This window comes from Coloeus monedula, assembly GCF_965178545.1.
Source record: "Coloeus monedula genome assembly, chromosome: Z".
NCBI lineage: Eukaryota > Metazoa > Chordata > Aves > Passeriformes > Corvidae > Coloeus > Coloeus monedula.
Window position 1 is genome coordinate 46,919,399 of NC_138822.1, and position 19,529 is coordinate 46,938,927.

A 19,529-nucleotide genomic window follows, 5' to 3' on the forward strand; every position below is an offset into this window, starting at 1 on the left:
ATTTTACACAGACATCGAGATATATTTTATAGCTTCAGCCTGGCATCTAAACACACTAACAGATCATAAGACATAAGCAGGAGATAATGGACATAAAATGAACACTGTTTTACCAGCACTTTGACTACAGAACTCAGATAGGTCAGTGAGTTTAATGGACAAACAACTTTTAAGACATAGTTTGGAAGAAAGGGCAAATAGCCTGGAAGAAAGGGGAAAGGCTACTAGTTTCCTGCCAGAGGCTACTCTAAACCATTAAACAGAGGGTTTTAAGGGGCTGCTGCTTAACAACTGAGGTAGTAGAGGCAGAAAAAGTTTCTTCTTTATTCTCATAATATTGTGCACTGTTAATGAAAACGAGAAAAAAATATTATTAATGCTATTAAAATCTGTTTCCACAAAAAAGGCACAAATACAGATCTCAGAATCAAAGAATTGTTAAGATTGGAAACAGCCTCTAAGATCATTGACTCCAACCATAAACCAATCCCCACTGTGTTAAACTCTAAACCATGTCCCTCAGTGACAAATGCACACATTTTTTTTTAACAATTTTGGGAATGTTAACTCTACCTACTATTTGAGTATCCTGTTCCAATGCCTGGCCAACCTTTCAGTGAAGAATTTTTTCTCTAGTATCCAATCTAGACCTCCCCTTGTGCAACTCGAGGTCATTTCCCCTCATCCTGTGGCTTCTCCCACTTCTCATGTGGGAGAAGAGACTGACTCTTGTCTGGCTACACCCTCCTTTCGGGCAGTTGTAGAGAGTGATAAGGTCACTCCTCATCTTCCTTTTCTCCAGGATCAACAACCCCAGCTCCCCCAGCTGCTCCTCATAAAACTTGTGCTCCAGACCCTTCCCCAGCTCTGTTGCCCCTCTCTGGACACTCTACAGCACCTCAGTGTCTGGGGCTGTGAAGGTTTAGAAATGGTATTCCCCAATTTAATGTTCTCACTGAAGCACTCCAAACCATGTGGCACTCACTCACTCCCCTCTCCTCTCCCCCTCCCCTTTGCATGGTGTGGAGAGGAATATTTGTGGCACAAAAGGTAATGATCAGGGGTTGAGATAAGAACAATTTACTGGAAAGAGCTAAAACGTCAGTTACAGAGCAAAGCAGTGATACCCCGCCATACTTACTTGACCAGAAGGGATCCCTTCTCTCACCCCTAAAAAATGATGTGAGGTGGTATAGAATAACCTCTGGGTATTAGCAATGCCCCCTCCTGGCTTCTGCAAAATTTAGCTCTGTCCTGGACGAAACTAGGACAAGGTCCCAGAGCTGAACACAGGATTTGAGGTGTGGCCTCATCAATGCTGAGGACAGCAGGACAATCACTGCCCTGGTCCTGCTGGCCACACTATTTTTGATACAGGCCAGAATGTCTTTGGCCTTCTTGGCCACGTGGGCACAGTGCTGGATCATGTTTGACTGGCCGTCAACCAGCACTCCCAGGTCCTTTTCTGCCAGGCAGCTTTTCTGCTGCTTTTCCCCAAGCCTGTAGTGCTGTATGGGGCTGTTGTGACCCAAGGACAGGACCCAGCCCTTTGTGTTATTGAACCTCATGCAATTGCCCTTGGCCCATTGATTCAGCTGGTCCAGATGACTGAACATCTTTCCCACCCTATAGTAGATCAATACTCCCACCCAGCTTAGTGTTGTTTGCAAAGTGACTAGGGGGACACTCAACCTCCATATCCAGATCAACAATAAAGACTATGAAAAGGGCTGGCGCCAAAACTGAGCCCTGGGGAACACCACTGGTGACCAGGGGACAAGTAGATTGTTCTAGTAAGAGGGTAAAGTAGAGCCTGTATCAGACCTTTTTTGGAAATAAGCTAAAAAGTCTCAATGTTTCTAGTAGCAATCACTGTTCTTTCAATAGCATTAAAATTATGTGACTTCTGCTCATCTGTAGCTTTTATGTTATTCCCATTTATTCACTTTCCCTCCAATATGTTTATCCTGCTAGTTTATACCCATGATTTCTTTTTTCAATGTTTTTGTTGCTGTTTTTTTCTGTAAGTGTTTGCCTGGAAGGGCCAGAGAATGTTAGAAAACGGTTTGCTGTAGGGCTTCCTCAGACACAATGTAATAGCACTCACCATCCTCCTCTTACCATTGAACTTTTGTTCAGAAATTTTATTTTTCAAGTTTCATTAAACTTAAGCACTCCTCTGTGGAAACATAGATTTGAACATTAGACACTGCATAACCAAAATAACAAATTTGCTAGGCCATAGATGCTATTTATACAATAATTCTACATCACAGTAGTAATTCTAGCCTATCCAGAAAATGATGCATAATCACTGATGTAGTTTAAAAAGAAATAATACAAAAAAGCCACTCCAAGACTGTGTAACTGAACTCTTCAGCACTTTTTTGCCAAAACTTCCAGATGTTTTTCAGTCTTACTGAAAGTTGTGTGTTGATAGGCCACCTACTAGTAAGGCAGTGGCACTGCCCTTTTAATTATGGCACAAATTACAGAGGAGTTTTTTTCAATTTGTGTAATTCTCTCTTTGTTTATGTGTAAGGGGGCATGCTTGCAAATCGCTGTGCTTTTATTTCATGTACTATATATGCATACAGAGATGGACGTTAATGTGTATTGGAAATGCTAATTATTTTCATGAGACGATAATATGAAAGGTTTTGGATATTTTGAAGTTTTTGAATACTGCTTCTAAATGGAACCTTTCTTACTTTAGTCAGCTTATCTACTAAATTTTCACAAGGAAAATAATTGATGTGGGTTTGATTTGGGAGCTCTATCTAAGCAAAGAGTGAGGACTGGGTGTTAAATCAGAAGGTAAGGTGTCTGGAAAGGTTAACTGCTAAGGTATTCATCATTTTGTCTCCTGTTTACAAAACAGCAATAACTAGGTAAATATCACAGCTAAAATGTATGTGAGAGTAATGACAGATAGCTGATGTTGGCAGTGACATGCATCTTGTTGAGTCTTTAATCTTCAGACAGAATTGAAGTCAAGTTTAGATCAACAAATCATCTGGCAGAGGATAACCTAGTGAGACATATTAGGACAACTTTTGATTCTCGCAGGAGGTAAAGGTATGAGAGAACACGAAGTGATAAGAATATTTTCAATGAAAAAAATTATCGCTGCAGTAGAAGTTTCTGGACTTATGTATTATTGAAGTTTATATTCCTGTTTTACCAGATTTAGAGGATAATGCTCCACTCTGAGTCAGAGAGAAGAAAGAGCTGAATCCATTATCAGATATGTCAAACCACATTCTTATGGTCACATATGTACAGGAATAAGAGCAACTTTGTAACAGAAGAAAGTTGAGAATACTTTTGATTTTATACTTTTTGTGTAATAGCAAATATTTTAATGGGAATCATGTAAAGAAAAGAAAAAAACCCCTGCAGAATGGAGCTGTCTGTCTTAAAGTGATTTGTCTAGGAGTAACAGAATAAAAATCATGAATGGGTGTAGCCAGGGGATTTTCTTTGTCTTCTGAGTGAGATTACCGCTCTGGCTCTGACTGTGTGACTGCAGTGCAGTTGCTGTGTATAAACTAGTGCTAGTACATTAGTAATTGATATAATTGAAAATATCCAACAATATATTTTCATAGACACATAGGAAGTAGTGAACTGAAATTTCATATGATCCCAAAGCCTTTGTGCTGGGATGAGATTGTAAGGCTGTATCAGGATTTTTTAGCACCACAAATTATTCATTAAACATCTCAAAGAGCTGTTAAAATATTTGTACTGTGTTCTCTCACATTTTTTATTTTCCAAATATTTAGCATTAAAAATAACTGCTTTTGAGACCTACTTTAATAAGAAATCACAGTGAATTTTTGTTTCTTTTCTACTGCATGTTATAAAATTTCATTTGTGCATATCATTAATCCAATTTTCTAGAACTCAGAGGGGAAAACTATTAGTAATAGAGTTTTAAGTGACTTCTAGATATCTAAAATAGCTTTTTCTATTAATAAGATTCCCAATGTGTTCTGTGAGTTTCCAAGAAGAAAAAACATATTCTCAGCTTAAAAGCCTATTCTGAGGAACTGCAAACTGATTTATTACCTTTGTCATTTATTCAGTATTCAGGGTTATTTGTCCAACAGCTCAGTCTTTTATGAAACTGAGGAAAATTTTGTTTATATCCCCCTTTTGAAGAGGCAGTATTAAACAGTGGTGTTGCAATTTGACTGTTTTTGTGAGGACATTTTGGACTCAGTTTTCAATGGCACCCTTTGTTCTCACTCTTCCTGAGTGGATGGAGCTGGGAGCAGGGACTGGGGAAGTTAAGTCACTGGCACTGTAAACAATGATCAGGTTCATGACCACCTGAGGAACCTGAATATAGGTGTGTCTATGGAAACTGATGAGATGCATCCCAGAGGCTTGAGGGAACTGCCTGATGTAGCCACCAAGCCATTGTGTGACACTTGAAAAGTTATGGTGGTCAGGTAAACTCCCAGGTGACTGAAAGATGGAAAACACTGTGCTCATTTTAGAAGAAGGTAAAAAGGAGGACCTTGGGATCTGCTGACCTGTCAGCATCATCTCTGTCCCTGGGAAAATCATGGAAGAGATCCTCTTGAAAGCTATGCTAAGGCACATAGAGGCCAGAGGGGTAGCTTGAGAAAACAAGCATGGCTTCACTGAGGAAAAATCCTTCCTGATCAACTTATCAACTGATCAACTGAGTCACTCCTACAGTGGAGTGACTTTACCCATGGACAAGAGAAGGGCTAACCTGTCATCTGTCTAGGCTTTGGTAAGGCCTTTGATATGGTCCCCCACAACATCTTTCTCTCTAAAGTGCAGAGACATGGATGCGATAAGTGGGCTGTTCAGTGGATGAGGTCTTGGCTAGATGTTCTCATCCAGAGTGCATTGGTCAAGAACTCAATGTCTGGATGGATGTTTGTGAGAAGTGGTGTGCCTCAGGGGTCTGTATTGGAAACAGTGCTATTCAATGTCTTCATCAATGATGTAGGCGGTGGGTTTGAGTGCACCCTCAACATATTTGCAGACAACATCCAGCTGAGTGGTGTGGCTGACTTGTTTGAAGGATAGGTTAACCTGTCTCTCATACAGAGGGACTTGGACAAGCTTGGGAACTGGGCTCCTGTGAATCTCATGAGGTTTAGCAAGGCCAAGTACAAGGTGCTGTGCTTGGGTTGAAGCACACTCTGGTACCAACACAGGCTGGGGGATGAACAGATTGAGAGCAGCCCTGGGGGGAAGGACTTGGGTGTGCTGGTGAGTGAGAGACTTAGCATGACCCAGCCATGTGCATGTGCAGCCCAGAAAGCCAAACTTATCCTGGGCTTCATCCAAAGCAGCGTGGGCAGCAGGATGAGGGAGGACATTCTGCCCCTCTGCTCTGCTCTGGTGACACCCCACTTGGAACTCTGCATCCAGCTCTGGATGGACATGGACCTGTTGGCGTGATATGCACAAGGATGGGATACACAAGAGCAGATACACAAGGATGATTAGAGGGATGGAGGATCTCTTCTATGATGACAGGCTGAGAGAAACGGGATTATTCAGCCTGTAGGAAAGAGGGCTCTGGGGTGACCTTACTGTGGCCTTTCAGTACCTGAAGGAGGCCTACAGAAAAGCTTGGTAGGAACTGTTTACAAGGGCATGTAGTTACAGGACAAGGGGTCATGGCCATAAACTTGATGAGGGTAGATTTGGTTTAAATATTACATAGATATTCTTTACTGTGAGGGTGGTGAGGCAGTTAAACAGGTTGCCCAGATAAGTTGTGGGTGACTCATCCCTGGAAGTGTTCAAGACTGGATTGGATGGGGCTTTGAGAACCCTGGTCTAGAGAAAGGTGACCTTGCTCATGGCGGTGGGGTTGGAGCTAGATGATCTTTAAGGTTCCTTCCAACCCAAACCATTCCACAATTCAATGGTTCTGTGATTGCAAATTAATGTAAAAAGTTGCCTAGTGTTTTACTCCAGTTCGCACAAGTGAATCTACATTTGCATTGATCCTTAGATGACAAAGGCATTTTGTAACCTCATCTGTATTTTGTCTCTGACACCTTGTTTGCATCACTAATGTAGGCTTGTGTAAGAGGTGAATTTGTACTACAATTTTTTTATAAGAAACTAGAGAATTTAATTACCACGTCAGTTTTTTTTAAATGAATTAAAAATTTAAACTGTGAATAAACATAGCAACTATGACATTGCATCTCCCATCTAAAAAAAAAAAAAATCTTAACTGTGAAACTTTCAGGGAGGCCATGGATTTCATTACGGCTTTTACTGTGTCGTCATGGAAAACACAAAGATGATAGCTGTTTAATTCCAGAATTTTCAAATTTCATAGAAAAAAAAATTCAGTGACATTAAACATAGTTAATAGCACTATTGCAGCAGCAATTATTTTACTATTACTACTTTTAATTCAGAAGTTGTGCTTGAATGTTATTTGAATGTATAGGTGACATGTGTGGGAGTCAAACCCTGCTCTACATTTGTGCGGTCATGGAAGGGATGTCACCACCTCTCTCTCCTCCTAAAGCTGCCTCAATGGCTGTATTACATACTCATTAAGCCTGATATTGACTGGGCAGCATACCAAAGACAATGGAGAACTTCTGCACCAAGAAGACATAAAAAAGACCCTGGATTCAGATTTCGGATTGTGAAAGTCATACATACTGTCTTACCTTCTTATTCCCCCTCTGTCAGCTGACAATGTCTATGGAATTTGAAGAGTATTTTGGGATTCATCGCTCCACAATTTTGTGTTTCTTAAGTCAACACACAGAATTTGAGAATCTTTAGTTTTCTTTAGTTTTTAGTTTTAAACTTTAAGTTTTTAGTTTTAAACTAATTTTTAGGTTTTAGTGGGGTTTTTTTATAGACACACAATTGTGCTCTCTCTCTGACAAAGCTAGCCTAGCAGATCTCAGTCTGTAATCTGGATAACGCTTCTGGCAGCTCATCCAGCCTAATTCTACCCTTATGTAGACTGTTAGTTGTAAAAATTTTTGAACAGTTATTTAGAGGAAGAAGTAATTAGATGATGTGGTGCTGAATGGAAACCAGGTGGAAATAAAAAATTTCTAAAGGAAAAGCAAGTTTTTCCCAACTCATTTGGTTTCTATCCTTTGAGAAGTTGGTTGAGCTTCAATTAGTAGATCTTGTCTACCTGGTATTCCATGAAGTATTTGATACAGAGAACTATGGAAAATGAATGTTTGACTCTTACAGAATGGACTTTGATGCCACAATTGTAAAAATGAGCAAAAGACTTGATAAACCAGAGGCAAAAATATGCTTATTTGGAAAGGGAAGGTATTGGTCATGAGGAAGGTAATTTGTAGATTTTCTCAAGGGTCAGTCTTAGCTTTATTACTTAGTAATTTTCAGGAATGAGGCTACTGAAATTTTCTGCTGACACAGTTTGGCTGTGCATTGTCACTGAAAACAGGCGGAAAAATGGAAAGGCTGATGAGCAGATAGGCTTCTGAAAAAATACCGAGATTAAATTCACAGTTGCAGAGCTCAAGGTCATGTATTCAGTTTTTGTGCAGCATGTCAGAAATCATTAAATGCAAAAAACTGAAGAAATGAAATTCCAAATCTAACAGTCACAGGAGGACTATCCAGTAATTTTAGATGAGAACAGATGCAAAATAAGTCTATTAGGACCATTTAAAGAGGGGAATTTTTATTTTGTCAGCAGAGACTAGAAAAAATGGCTTAGTCAGGCTACAGAAATATATTATGAGATGTCTGTTACCTATGGAAACATCAGAAGTAAACACCAGAGAAGGAAAAGAGTTATTTAAAGATAAAATAGACAAAATAATTAATGGTTATAAAACTTCTGCAAATAATTCAGGCTAGCAATCTGAAGACTATTCCAAATAAAGAAAATTATGAAACTCAGTAACTATGTTCTTCCATAACAACAGCAGATGTAAAAAATAAACTACTTTTAAAATGGAATGTAATAAAGAAAAGAATGGAATTATGTGGTCATGTAAGGATTTCATGCAGGAGATCCTGGTTAGTCCTACATATGTCTTATGGTCCTAGAGGGGGTGTTAATGCTTGACTACTGCTCACTTGTCAGGTGGCATAACTTAATCCACTGAAGAGCCCAGAGGTGAAAAATAGCCCCTGTAGAATTCCAAGAGATTGCTCCCGGCAGGCAGATCTTGGCAAGCTTCATCCCACTCATTTGTGTTATCCTGAATTTGTAATGGAAATTAAATTCTGTTGCAAGACTCATGGCTTTTCACAGTAATTTTGATAATCTTAGTCACAGCAATTAGCGTAAATTGACTGTAGATTCTGTAGTGCCCTTCTGTTAGGTTAGAGAGGGATTATCTATCACAAGAAAAAATGTGATGTGCTTTCTACTTATCTTTTTTCTCATACCTGTAAACCACAGTGGGAGCATTGACATACATGTTAGATGCTATGAAAGTCAGACAGAGAAGCTGTGCTTGAGTCCATCACGCTACCCAGAAGAGCTGCTGTATTTTTTGTGATTTTTTTTCATGAGTGGTTCTGCTCCATGTCTCTAATGCATCAGAGATGATCATCTAAACAGAGCTAGACAAGAGGTTTACTAGCATGTTGGTAACGCTAGATGTCTTGTCTACTTTAGTTCTCCAACTACTAATGGAACTGAGAGGTAGAAATTTCAATGACTGAAAAATTAGCAACTATATCTGTTGTGGGTTAACACTTACAGGCAGCTAAGCCTCATACAGCTTGCTCGGTCCCCTGCAGTCCAGTCTCCCACAGCAGGATAGGAAGAGAAGGAGAAAGGCAAAAGTGAGAAAACTCGTGCATCAGGATAAAGACAGTTTAATAAGTGAAGAAGATGTAAAAATCTAGTGATGTAAAAGCACTCGCCACAAACTGATCCACATTCAGTCTCTAAGCAATAGGGACCTTGGAAAATTTCCTCCCATTCCTCCCCTGTCTCCAGCTTTTACTGCTGAATGTGACATTACATGCTACAGCATATTCCTTGGGTCAATTTGAATCCAGGGTCTCAGCCCTGTCCCCTCTCAGCCTCCTGCCCACTCACAGCTGACTCACTGGGGCAGCAGAGTGAGAAACAAAAGATGGCTTTTTTGCTGTGTTAGCACTGTTCAGTTTTTACTGTTTGGTCACAAATCCAAAACATAGCATTATATGAGTTGCTATGAGAAACACTAACTCCATTCCAGATAGAACCAGTATAATATTCCAGTGCTAAAAAGACAGACAAAATATTCAAGGGCTATTGAGTCAATGGTTCCTTTTTCACTCCAGTGGGATTTGTTCTCCTTTATTACGGGATTAATTGATTGAGGAAATAAATAGTGATTTTCTGATTCTCTAATTTAAAAGCATTTCTGTTTCAGTGATTATTTTGTTGCAATGAAGGCATGAATTCATGGTTATGACACTTAACGTGATATAATATCTTCATCTACATTATGATACTAAACCTGGTGAGGCTCCCTGATGGATAGAATAAACTTCTATTATTTTTAGGTGCTCAAAAATATGGAAATAAAGTAGTTCACACATTGACTCCATTGAATTAGTACTATTACTCCAACGACCCTTGTCAGATAGCATTTTACTGGAAAAACAATGCCTGTTGTAGTCTTACAGAAAATTTTTCTTCTGATATTTTAACTGAACCAGCAGCTTATAGTAAAGGAAAACAGGGTCACTGTCCTAAAAGGACTGCTGAATTTTGAAATACACCTCAGTTTCTGTTTCTGGCAGAGCTAAAACAGGAAGGAAGCTGAGTGGAAGAGCCTATGTTTTTCTTTGTTGTATCCTGTAGAGATTAATATAACAGAGTTCTCACAATATATGCCTTGTCTGCCACATGTGAGATGATTTGGATGGTCCAGTCATCATTTGAAGACATTGTTGTGTCCTAAGGAAACTAAGGTGTTTATGTAAAATGTTGTGTGATTTGGTGGCTCCTAGTGTTGACCATCAAACTTCATGTCTCTGGCTCTGACAACAGCAATTTCTCATGAAAAAAATGTAGAGCTTTTGACTCCCCATGCTTCTTCTCTGTCCTGTTCTGTGGAAGTATCAAGTAGCCTCTGGTAAGGATTTCCACAGATTGCAAATGGTGAGAAACTCTAAGCCAACATTTGCTTTGGAAGAAGTTTAATGAAACACATGCACACATCCATTACCTTTTATAATCAAAAGTATGCAATGCAGGATACTAAAGACAGAATTCTTGATGTAGTAAGTTTAGTAGGAGTGATTGTTCCCAATGAACAGGTTGTACTGTTATGATGTTTTTCAGTTGGCAAGCAAATTTTCTATGGTGGCCAAACCAAAAGCCAACTTCTCTAGTTTCAGCTGAGGTCAAGAGGTATCTCAACATTAGAAGAGACAAGATATTTGAAAGTCTTTGCTGCCTCCTTTCAAACTCTCGCTAAAATCATTGCTGATTAAGGGGCATTATTGCCCTTCAAAACATTAATGATCACTGCAGAAAATATTTATTAATCTTACTCATCATGACAATATGGAACTTTTTCTTTGCTTAACTGAGTATACCTTTGATTTTTATTTTCTCCCTTTTTTTTTTTTTTTAAGTACACTGATTTGAATTATCTTACCCTCACAGGCTGCTTAAAAAACCTCAAAGTGCTCAATGTGAGTTTCAATAATTTGAAGTCAGTTCCTCCAGAACTGGGTGATTGTGAGAATCTAGAAAAACTGGATTTGTCTGGAAATATGGAAATAACAGAGCTCCCATTTGAAGTAAGATAATAATCTATGTTTTTTCCCATCTTTTTTATTTGGCTTAAAAGTTATTTTATCACAGTGTTCAAATCTTCTCTTAACAGATTAAATCACATTCTTTGCACTTTTTAGCAATAATGTTTTAGTAGTAATATAATTGAAAATGCCTTAGAAGCAGTTAAATAGGGCCAACGTACTTTGTTTTCGTTTTCAAGTGACTAAATTTTTATATATATTCTGATATATGAAGGAGGACATGATCCTAAAGGGGATTTGGCTGTGGTAATAAGCTGAAGGCTGCAAATAGCTATTTTCTGTAAAAATGAAGTGCATCTTGATAGTCAAATTAACATACACACTTTGTATGTTCCCAGTGTCGGTTTCCTTTAAAAACTGTATGAGGAGTTCTATAAACAGCACTGCATTTTGTTATGAGAACGAATATCTCTTTGAAAAGGCTATTACATCTGAGGAGTGGCATGAATATATAACAGACTGAGAAAAGAACTCCCAGGCATGCACCAACTTTATTTTTTTCCTGTTGGCTTCATAACTGCTCTCTGCCACAGATGCTCTGAGACTTATTGTCAGGAAAATATAAAGTCATTGGGTGGTACCTAATCACAATTTTAGCTGTCATTTGTATTTCTCAGGTTCTTAATATCCTGATTTCTGGGGGCTGAGTGGGGGGATCTTTGGGGAAAAGTGTCAGGGTCCTCTTTACTGATTCCTACTTTTTCTCTAAACATCTGTTACTGGTGATTCACAGGCAATGTTGGAGTGGATTAAACTTAATGTGAGATCTAATTTAGCCATGCTTATGTTCTCTTCTGAGGAAACTAACAGTAATTAATTTTCTCCTTTGACTTTTTGTAGTAAAGTAGTTTATCTGAAAAGAATTGCTGAAAAATTGTGTGAACAAAACCGAAACAAGGACTCAACCTTCCCATCATAAGTGGACATGGCAAAAAAATGCTAGAAACAGAATAAGCAAAGCAGGTCTCCTTTCTCCTTCCTCATCTCTTTCTTTGGATAGCAAAACCAGGCAACAAAACAGAATTTAACTGATAAAAAGGAACCACAGTGGAATCAGAAAACCATATGTCCTGATTAGGCAAAGGAGTTAAATAAAATTATCTTAGAAAAGTGAGTGTATTCAAACTTGTGGATGGTAAACTTACCCCCAGTCACTGATATTTTAACATCACTGAGTATTTTTCCCAGTTGCTTACAGAGGTCTTGTAGTGCAAAGATTTACCTATGTTTATGCATTATGGGTAGCCTTTGCAAGTAAACCTACCTGTGCATGTAGGCCTTTCCAGGGCTGAGCTCTGAGAGACTGGCGTTTCTTTTGGAGAGCTCAAAAATATTGTTTCCTTCCAAAAGTCCCCTATTCAATGAGATTGAAAGCCACAAAACTGAGTGTAGGTTATTGGATAATGGTTCACTTAAAACCTATGGAAGAAAATTGGAGCTGTGCAAATAACTTTATATAACAGCAAAAACTTCAAGCAATGTCATGTCAGCATGGTATAAAAGGTTGAGAAGAAAAATATTGGCATTATTTATTGTGTTTCTCTAGAGGCTAAAACTCAATTTATATTTGCAGTGATCTGGGAGGCAGGCTATACAAGCTTGTCTGATTTAGATTATAAACTTAGTTTCCCAGAATCAACATTTCAAGGGCAGCTTTGGAAGCTGAACATACAATTAAAAGAACACTTCTGTCAAGTGATTTGAAATGCTGCAAAGTGTTTGTCCTTTGGCATACTCAACATGGCCCATGTTATTCAGAGCCATTGCATCAGTATCCTTGCTAAAATTAATAGGTGTTTGATGCTGAATCTCGCACAAATAGTTATAGTGATTGGCAGGTAGCTATTTAATGAATTAAAATATTGAAGTCTGAACAATTTAAGGAGGGAAAGCAGAAAGACAGTGGCGGGCTAGCTTTGTCTAACAGCCAAACACCTACCTGTCTGCTCACTTCATCTCCCTCCTCAGTAGGATTTTGGGAGAAAACAGTTTAAGAAACCTCATGGTTCAAGATAAAAGGGAGATTGTTTCTTATTTATTTTTGTAGGCAAAGGAGACTGTACTTTGGGAAGATTAATTTAATATTGTCAATATATATTTCAGTAATAAAAAACAAAGACATGAAACCAAGATCTTTCCTCCCCTCTCTCCCAATGTCAACTTCATTTCAGATTCCTCTTCCATCCCTGAGCAGTGTAGGGAGGCAAGGGAAGTTACAGCCAGTACACAGTGGTTTATAGCTGCTTCTTCTTCCTTCTCACAGTTTTGTCCTCCCCTCATGTGGTGTCCCCATGGGCTGAGCTTTTTTCAGGAATATCCATCTGCAGCGGCATGAGTCTTCCATGAGCTGTATTGTGGAGATCTACTCCACCATGCAGCACCTCCTTCTTCTCCTGCTCTGACTTGGTATTCCCTCTGTTCTTTCTCACTCTTTTTATTCTCCCCCTTTCTCTGGTGGATTTTCCCCCTCTTTCTTAAATCAGTTTTTAGAGTGGCACCACACACTTCACTGAGGAGTTTTCCTGTGTCCTATCTGCAGTCCATTGGAACCATCTGGAATTGTTGGTCTCCTTTTGGGACAGCCCCTGATGTCTTCCCACAGAGTGTCTTCCCCTGAACTCCCCACACTGCCAGCACCTTGTCATGGATAAGCAGTAAAAGTGTTTATGACTACAAGTTAGACTATATCATTTATTGTCTAACACAGTTGTTGCTAACATCCATGAATCCAGTGAAATGCTCATAAGGGTTGGTCACATCTCTCATGTGGAGTCAGTACCGGGAACTGAAGATTATAAGCCAGCAAATATATGCAAGTTCTGTTTTGGTAGGAGAATGGCTTCGCTTTACAACATTAGGAGGAAAGAGAAAACTTGGCAACTAATAGAAAAAATAACATAGAATGTTGATAAAAAAATTTCCTCTTTATCCTCTGTTAGGTTTGTAAATTTTTATCTGACTTTCAAATCCTTAAAAGTTTCTTTTGGGAAAATTAAGGAAGTGTGTGAGAAAATCATCAGTATTCTTCAGTGCAAAACTTAGTCAAAATTAATAAAGGCAAACTGCAGCCCAGTAGAAATGATTAAAGTTTAATTTTGCCTTGGGTTTTTTTTTACATAGAGTAATGGCCAGAGAGACACCCCATCCGAAACTCTAATATTATTCTTATCCTAAAGCACCTCATGGAGTAGCTGCATCAGCCTATTAGGAGCACGTATGTCCAAGTGCCTGGACTTTTTCTGTATTTCTATTTGGGTATGCTTTGGAACTGTTCCTTGAGGGGCATGCCTTGTGCCATAGCATCAGGAAGAAAGCACACAGCTCACTTGCCTGTTCATTTCTAAGGGAAAGCTCTTTCTCTGCTTGTAAAAGCCGCTTCCAGCACTCTGTAGTCATCTCACTAAATCTTAAAATGAGGTAATCTGATGCTACATGAAAAAAAATTGAGGATGTGTGCTCTCATCTTTTACTTTCTCAAGGCTTAGGATTTCATACCATTCCATATTATATCCAAGGAAGAGCAATCTGTTTCAATGTATAGTTTTCAATTTATTTTTATTTATTCTACTGTTGGATGTCTCACGTTTTTAGATATTAAAAAGTTATAGTTAACATCAATATTTGATAAGTATCAATTGAAAGTAGACCTTTGGCAGAGAAAGTTTATGATCTGCAGTTGAGTTCAAATCTATATTAGCCACATTTTCAAATTAAAAATTTCTTCCTCTGGACGAGTGACAATATAAATTGAAATAAAATATAAATATAAGAAAAGGCAAGCTACATGACATTAAATTTATGCAGTCAGTTTGTAACAGGTTCTTCTAGACCTCAATAGCCAAGTTTAGCAGAGGAAGGTACACTATGAGGCTTAGGGCACAATCCTCCATGATATGGCACATAGTCATAAAACTCTTAGGTGGAGAGGACTTTGTTCTTCTAGCTAAGATGCTCAAGAGAGGCATGCCCTGTACCTTATTCAGTCCCTCTCTTCGCATAGTGTGATTATACTGGATACTTTATATTAGTGATTTCAGAGAGAAGGAGATGGATGGATTTATTTCTAAATTTCTTGTATATTTTGCATGTGAATTTAAGAATTAGTATAATGCTGGTATTTGTATTTTAACTGTTGGATAGAGCTCCTCTCGCTATCATCATCAAACAGGTTATGCAATTATTTTGTTTTCCCAGGAGCAAAAATTGTATTATAAATAATATATTTTCTGATAAAAGTTTGGAGAAAAGCTGCTCTGACCTTATTTTCAGGTGTGTTTTCTTCTGAAAGTATTACTTGCTACAGTTATTTACTGAATCACACAATTACAGTTTCCTGTGTATGATATTTCAAAGAAACAACTTTGTTGTGTGTTTCTTTTTTTTCTGCCAATAATGTTGCTGCAGCCAACAGTATCTATGTGACCCAAAGGAACTTCAGTGAGAAGAGAGGGAAGATGAAGAAGTTCTAATTTCCTACATCTGGTATAGCACATGCTGTCAGTCAGAGGACAGGCAAGTCATTCCACAGGACCAGGAGCAAGACAGAAATGTTTGCAGTAGATGTTCTGATACAGAAAAAAATTTACAAAGATTTTTTTTTCAAACTTATTCTACTTTGAACAGTGTTCCATACTACATCTGAGCAGTCCCAGTAAATGATCTGAATTTTTTCTGTATCATCTGGGTAGAGCAAAGTGAAGGAATTAGAGACTATTAAAGCATATGAATAATTTGTCAAGCAGAGTGTGTATCTATGAATGCCTCCATCCTTCGTAACCTGATCTTTGAAATTCAGAGAAATTAAAAGGCTATGCTTTCTGGGTGATTTAACACAATGTGTTTTCAAAAGACCAAATTAAATCTTGTTTTGTATTTCTAATGCACAGTTTCAGCTAAGTCCTAATATAAGCAAGCACAGAACGAGAACCCTTCAAAATCATAGAATCATAGAATAGTTTGGAAAGGATCTGTAAAGATAGTCCAACCCTCCTGGCATGGGCAGGAACATCTTTATCTAGATCATGTTTCTAAAAGCCCCATCCAATCTGACTTCGAATGTTTCCAGGAACAGGATATCTACCATCTCTCTGGGGAACCTGTACCAGTGTTTCACCACACTCATTATTAAAAATGCCTTCCTCGTATCATCTAATTCGAAACTCTTTTAGTTTAAAAACATTACCCCTTGTCCTATCATGACAGTCCCTACTATAAACTGTCTCCATCTTTACTGGAAGCCCCCTGTAAGAACTGAAAGTCCGCAGTGAAATGTCCCCTGGACCGTACTCTTTTCCAGGTTAAACAACCCCAACTCTCTCAGCTTGTCCTCGCAGAGCAGGTTCTTTATAACTCTGATAATTTCTGTTTTTCTCTTCTGGACTCACTCCAACAGGTCTTTTCTGCACCAGAAACCCCAGAGCTGGATGCAGTGTTCCAGGTAGGGTCTCAGCAGAGCAGAAGGGCAGAATCCCCTCCCTCCCCCTGCTGCCCACGCTGCTTTGGATGCAGCCCAGGACACGTTTGGCTCTCTGGGAGTGCACATGGCTGAGCTGTGTCCAGCCTCTCCTCCACCAGCACCCCCAAGTCCTTCTTCTCAGGGCTGCTCTTAATTGTTCATCCCCCACCCTGCTTTGATCCTGGGGTTGCTCTGACCCGGGTGTAACACCTCACACTTGATCTTGTTAAATCTCATGATGTTCACATGAACCCACTTCCTCGAGCTTGTCTAGGTGCCTCTGGATGGCATCACATCACATTACATCAATCACATCACATCACATCACATCACATCACATCACAATCACAATCACTCAAACAGGTCAACTGCACGACTCAGCTGGGTGTCATCTGCAAATTTGTTGAGAGTCCATTTGATTCCACTGCTTATATCACTGATGAAGGTATTGCAGCACTGGTTCCAGTACAGACCCCTGAGGCACACCACTTCTCACAAACTTCTATCCAGATATTGAGATATTGACCAGTACATTGGGGACAACACCATCCAGCCAATTCCTCGTTCATGGACCACTCCAGCCATCAAATCCCTGTCTCTCCACCTCAGTGAGAAGTATGTTGTGGGTGACCATGTAAAGGGCTTTACAGAAATCTGTACAGATGACTTGTGTAACTCCTTCGTTTTCCATCGATGGAGTCATTCCATTGTAGAAGGCCACTAAGCTAAGCAGGCAGGACATTTCCTTGGTGAAGATCTGCTGAAGATCTGCCCCAAATCAACTTCCAGCCTTCTGTGTGCCTTAGCATACTGTATTGGGTTTGCAAGGCCAGGTTTTGGTAGCATGAGTGCTACAGGGATAGCTTCTATCAAAAGCTGCCAGAAGTTTCCTCCAAGTCTGGCAGAGCCAGTGCTAAGGCTGGGCCAGTCAGAAATGGTGGCAATGCTTCTGTTATATTTAAGAATGAAAAAAAAAGGTTTTGTGCAGATATAGTTGCAACCAGAGAAGAGCGGGGTGAGTACACATGAGAGGAACAACTCTGCAGACACCAAGGGCAGTGGAGGAGGAGAGGCAGGAACTGCTTCAGGCACCAGAGTTGAGAGTCCCTTGCAGCCTGTGGCGTAGACCATGGTGAGGCAGCTGTGCCCCTGCAGTCCGTGGAGGTACAGCGGGATGCAGAGATCCCCTTATAGCTTCACCTTGGTCTTCCTCACCCCATCCTTGTACAAATGGACTGTGTTCCTGTAGTCCTCCCAGGTTACCTGTCCTTGCTTCTGCTGTCTATACATTTGCTTCTTTCCCTCTGGTTTGACCAGCAGTTCCCTGCTTAGCCATTCCAGTCCTTTGTCCTCCTTGCCTGATCACTTACACCTGGGGATAGAAAGATCTTGTGCACTATGGAAGGCATCCATAAATATCTGGCAACTCTGTTTTCCTCCCTTGTCCCTGACATAAGTTTTCCTAAGGGATTGATATTGACTAAACCCTTGAAGAGCTGGAAATTTGCTTTCCTAAAGCTCAGGGTCCTGACTTTACTCTGACTAACTCATGTCCTTCTGGACTGTGAACTCCATCAGTGTGTGATAACTACAGTCCAGGCTGCCTCTCACCTTTATGTCACCAATTAGATTACTTGCATTGATGACCTACAGGTTGAGAAATGCATCCCCTCTGGAAAAGCTTTCAGGAGTTATAACTGGTACTATTTCTCCGCTTTGCCTACCTGAAAAGTATAATTATAAATAGTTGTTTCTTAAATCGTTTAATAATGCCAACAGGTGTGACCCTAAAAAAGCCCCTGACGTGATTAAGGATTTATTAGGCACTAAGATTTGTTGCCTGTGGTTTTCAAACACAACAGTATCCAGAACAGACATAAATAACTTTTTACACATTAATACATTTCCAGCTGATATTTTAAAACTGAGGTTCAACAACTGGAAAATTTTCAGGCTCTTTTGTCCTGTTTTTTTTTGTCTATCCAATCCTATTCACCAAAGCCACACATTTAGTGGGAAGAACAGAAGCACAAGGTCTATGCGTGTATGCAGAGGCTTCAAATAAGTCCCCACTGGGCATTTTCATGTAACTTCTTCTCTTTGTGATCCATGACTGACACATCTCAAAGCCTTTACCTGGTAGGTAGGGAGACCAGCAGTCTCTGGTGTACACAGAACTGTAAAATATCACGTTCTTTCACCAGTACATTTTTCTTCAAATCTGTATGCTTCCAAACCTGTCTCTTTTCATTGTTATTTGTTTGGGTTTTCTTAATACGTGTGACAATTATAAATAAAAAATGCGATTGGATGTACAGGACATTAATTTCCCAGGGGTTTCACTATCCAATAAGGCACTGGAAGAACTCTCCAGGTCCTTCCTGTCTTATTAAATGGGACTATAAAGAATCTGTCAAATCTTTACTTCTGTAAGATTTTATACAAGTTGCAAAGGGTTCATGTATTAGATTTGTTAAAAATGGAATTTTATTTGTGAGAGTTTTTTTGGGACCACAGAGCAGAAAGGAGTGCTGTAATAAGGGGCTTAACTTGGTACTGGGAAGCCAACCCCTGGTAAATTTTTCATTGTAAATCACTAGGAAATGTCTAGTTGACTGTAATCATGCCAACATTTCTGTACATATATTTTTCAGTCTCAGAAATGGTTTTCCAACTGCCTGACTTCATTGCATCTCCATTAGACAGAATTTAATCTTGTCCTTCTTTGTTCAGGGCTTATATTTTCTTTGAATTTGCTTAAAGCTTGAGTTGCTGTCCAATGCAGTTGGTCAAAGTGCCAATCCATGCAAAACAACAGCTGTGTTATGGAGCTGGTATAAGATGCAATATCAAACATTAGCAGGAGGGGTGTGAAACCCAAAAAAGCAGGTGCGAAGGTGTTAGGTGTCGGAAGAGATACTCGGAGGCCTTACTGCTGCAGGACTTCTCATAAATGTTTTAATAGGTGAGGGGCTAAAGAAGGACATGGATCTATGTTAAGAAACAGGATTACACAGTTAGGTGCAGGAAAGCATGTCAGTTGATCTCACTCTTGACACTGTGCTTCCAAAGCCTTCTAATTAGTACAGCACCATTTTAAAACCACTTCATTATCAGAATAAGTCAGCAGCTAATAATAGCAGTCCACTTCACTGGAGATCTGACCCATGCTTACCTCCATGCTGTGGTGCCAGTGACCTTTCCTTCACCTTTCACATTAGTTCAGTAAAAGTAGTATCACCTTTCACAGTCTGAAATGTTTTTGTAATAGGGAATGACA

The 19,529-nt window shown here is 39.4% G+C and overlaps 1 protein-coding gene across 3 annotated transcripts in view; it reads left to right on the plus strand.

Moving 5' to 3' along the window:
* Window positions 1–19,529, plus strand: part of LRRC2 (leucine rich repeat containing 2) — a 92,643-nt gene that overhangs the window by 38,879 nt on the left and 34,235 nt on the right. For all 3 annotated transcript variants that reach the window (XM_082301564.1, XM_082301565.1, XM_082301566.1), the window contains one exon: window positions 10,640–10,776. In XM_082301564.1, the coding sequence (XP_082157690.1) occupies window positions 10,640–10,776 (137 nt within the window). The remainder of the gene's footprint in view (window positions 1–10,639; window positions 10,777–19,529) is intronic.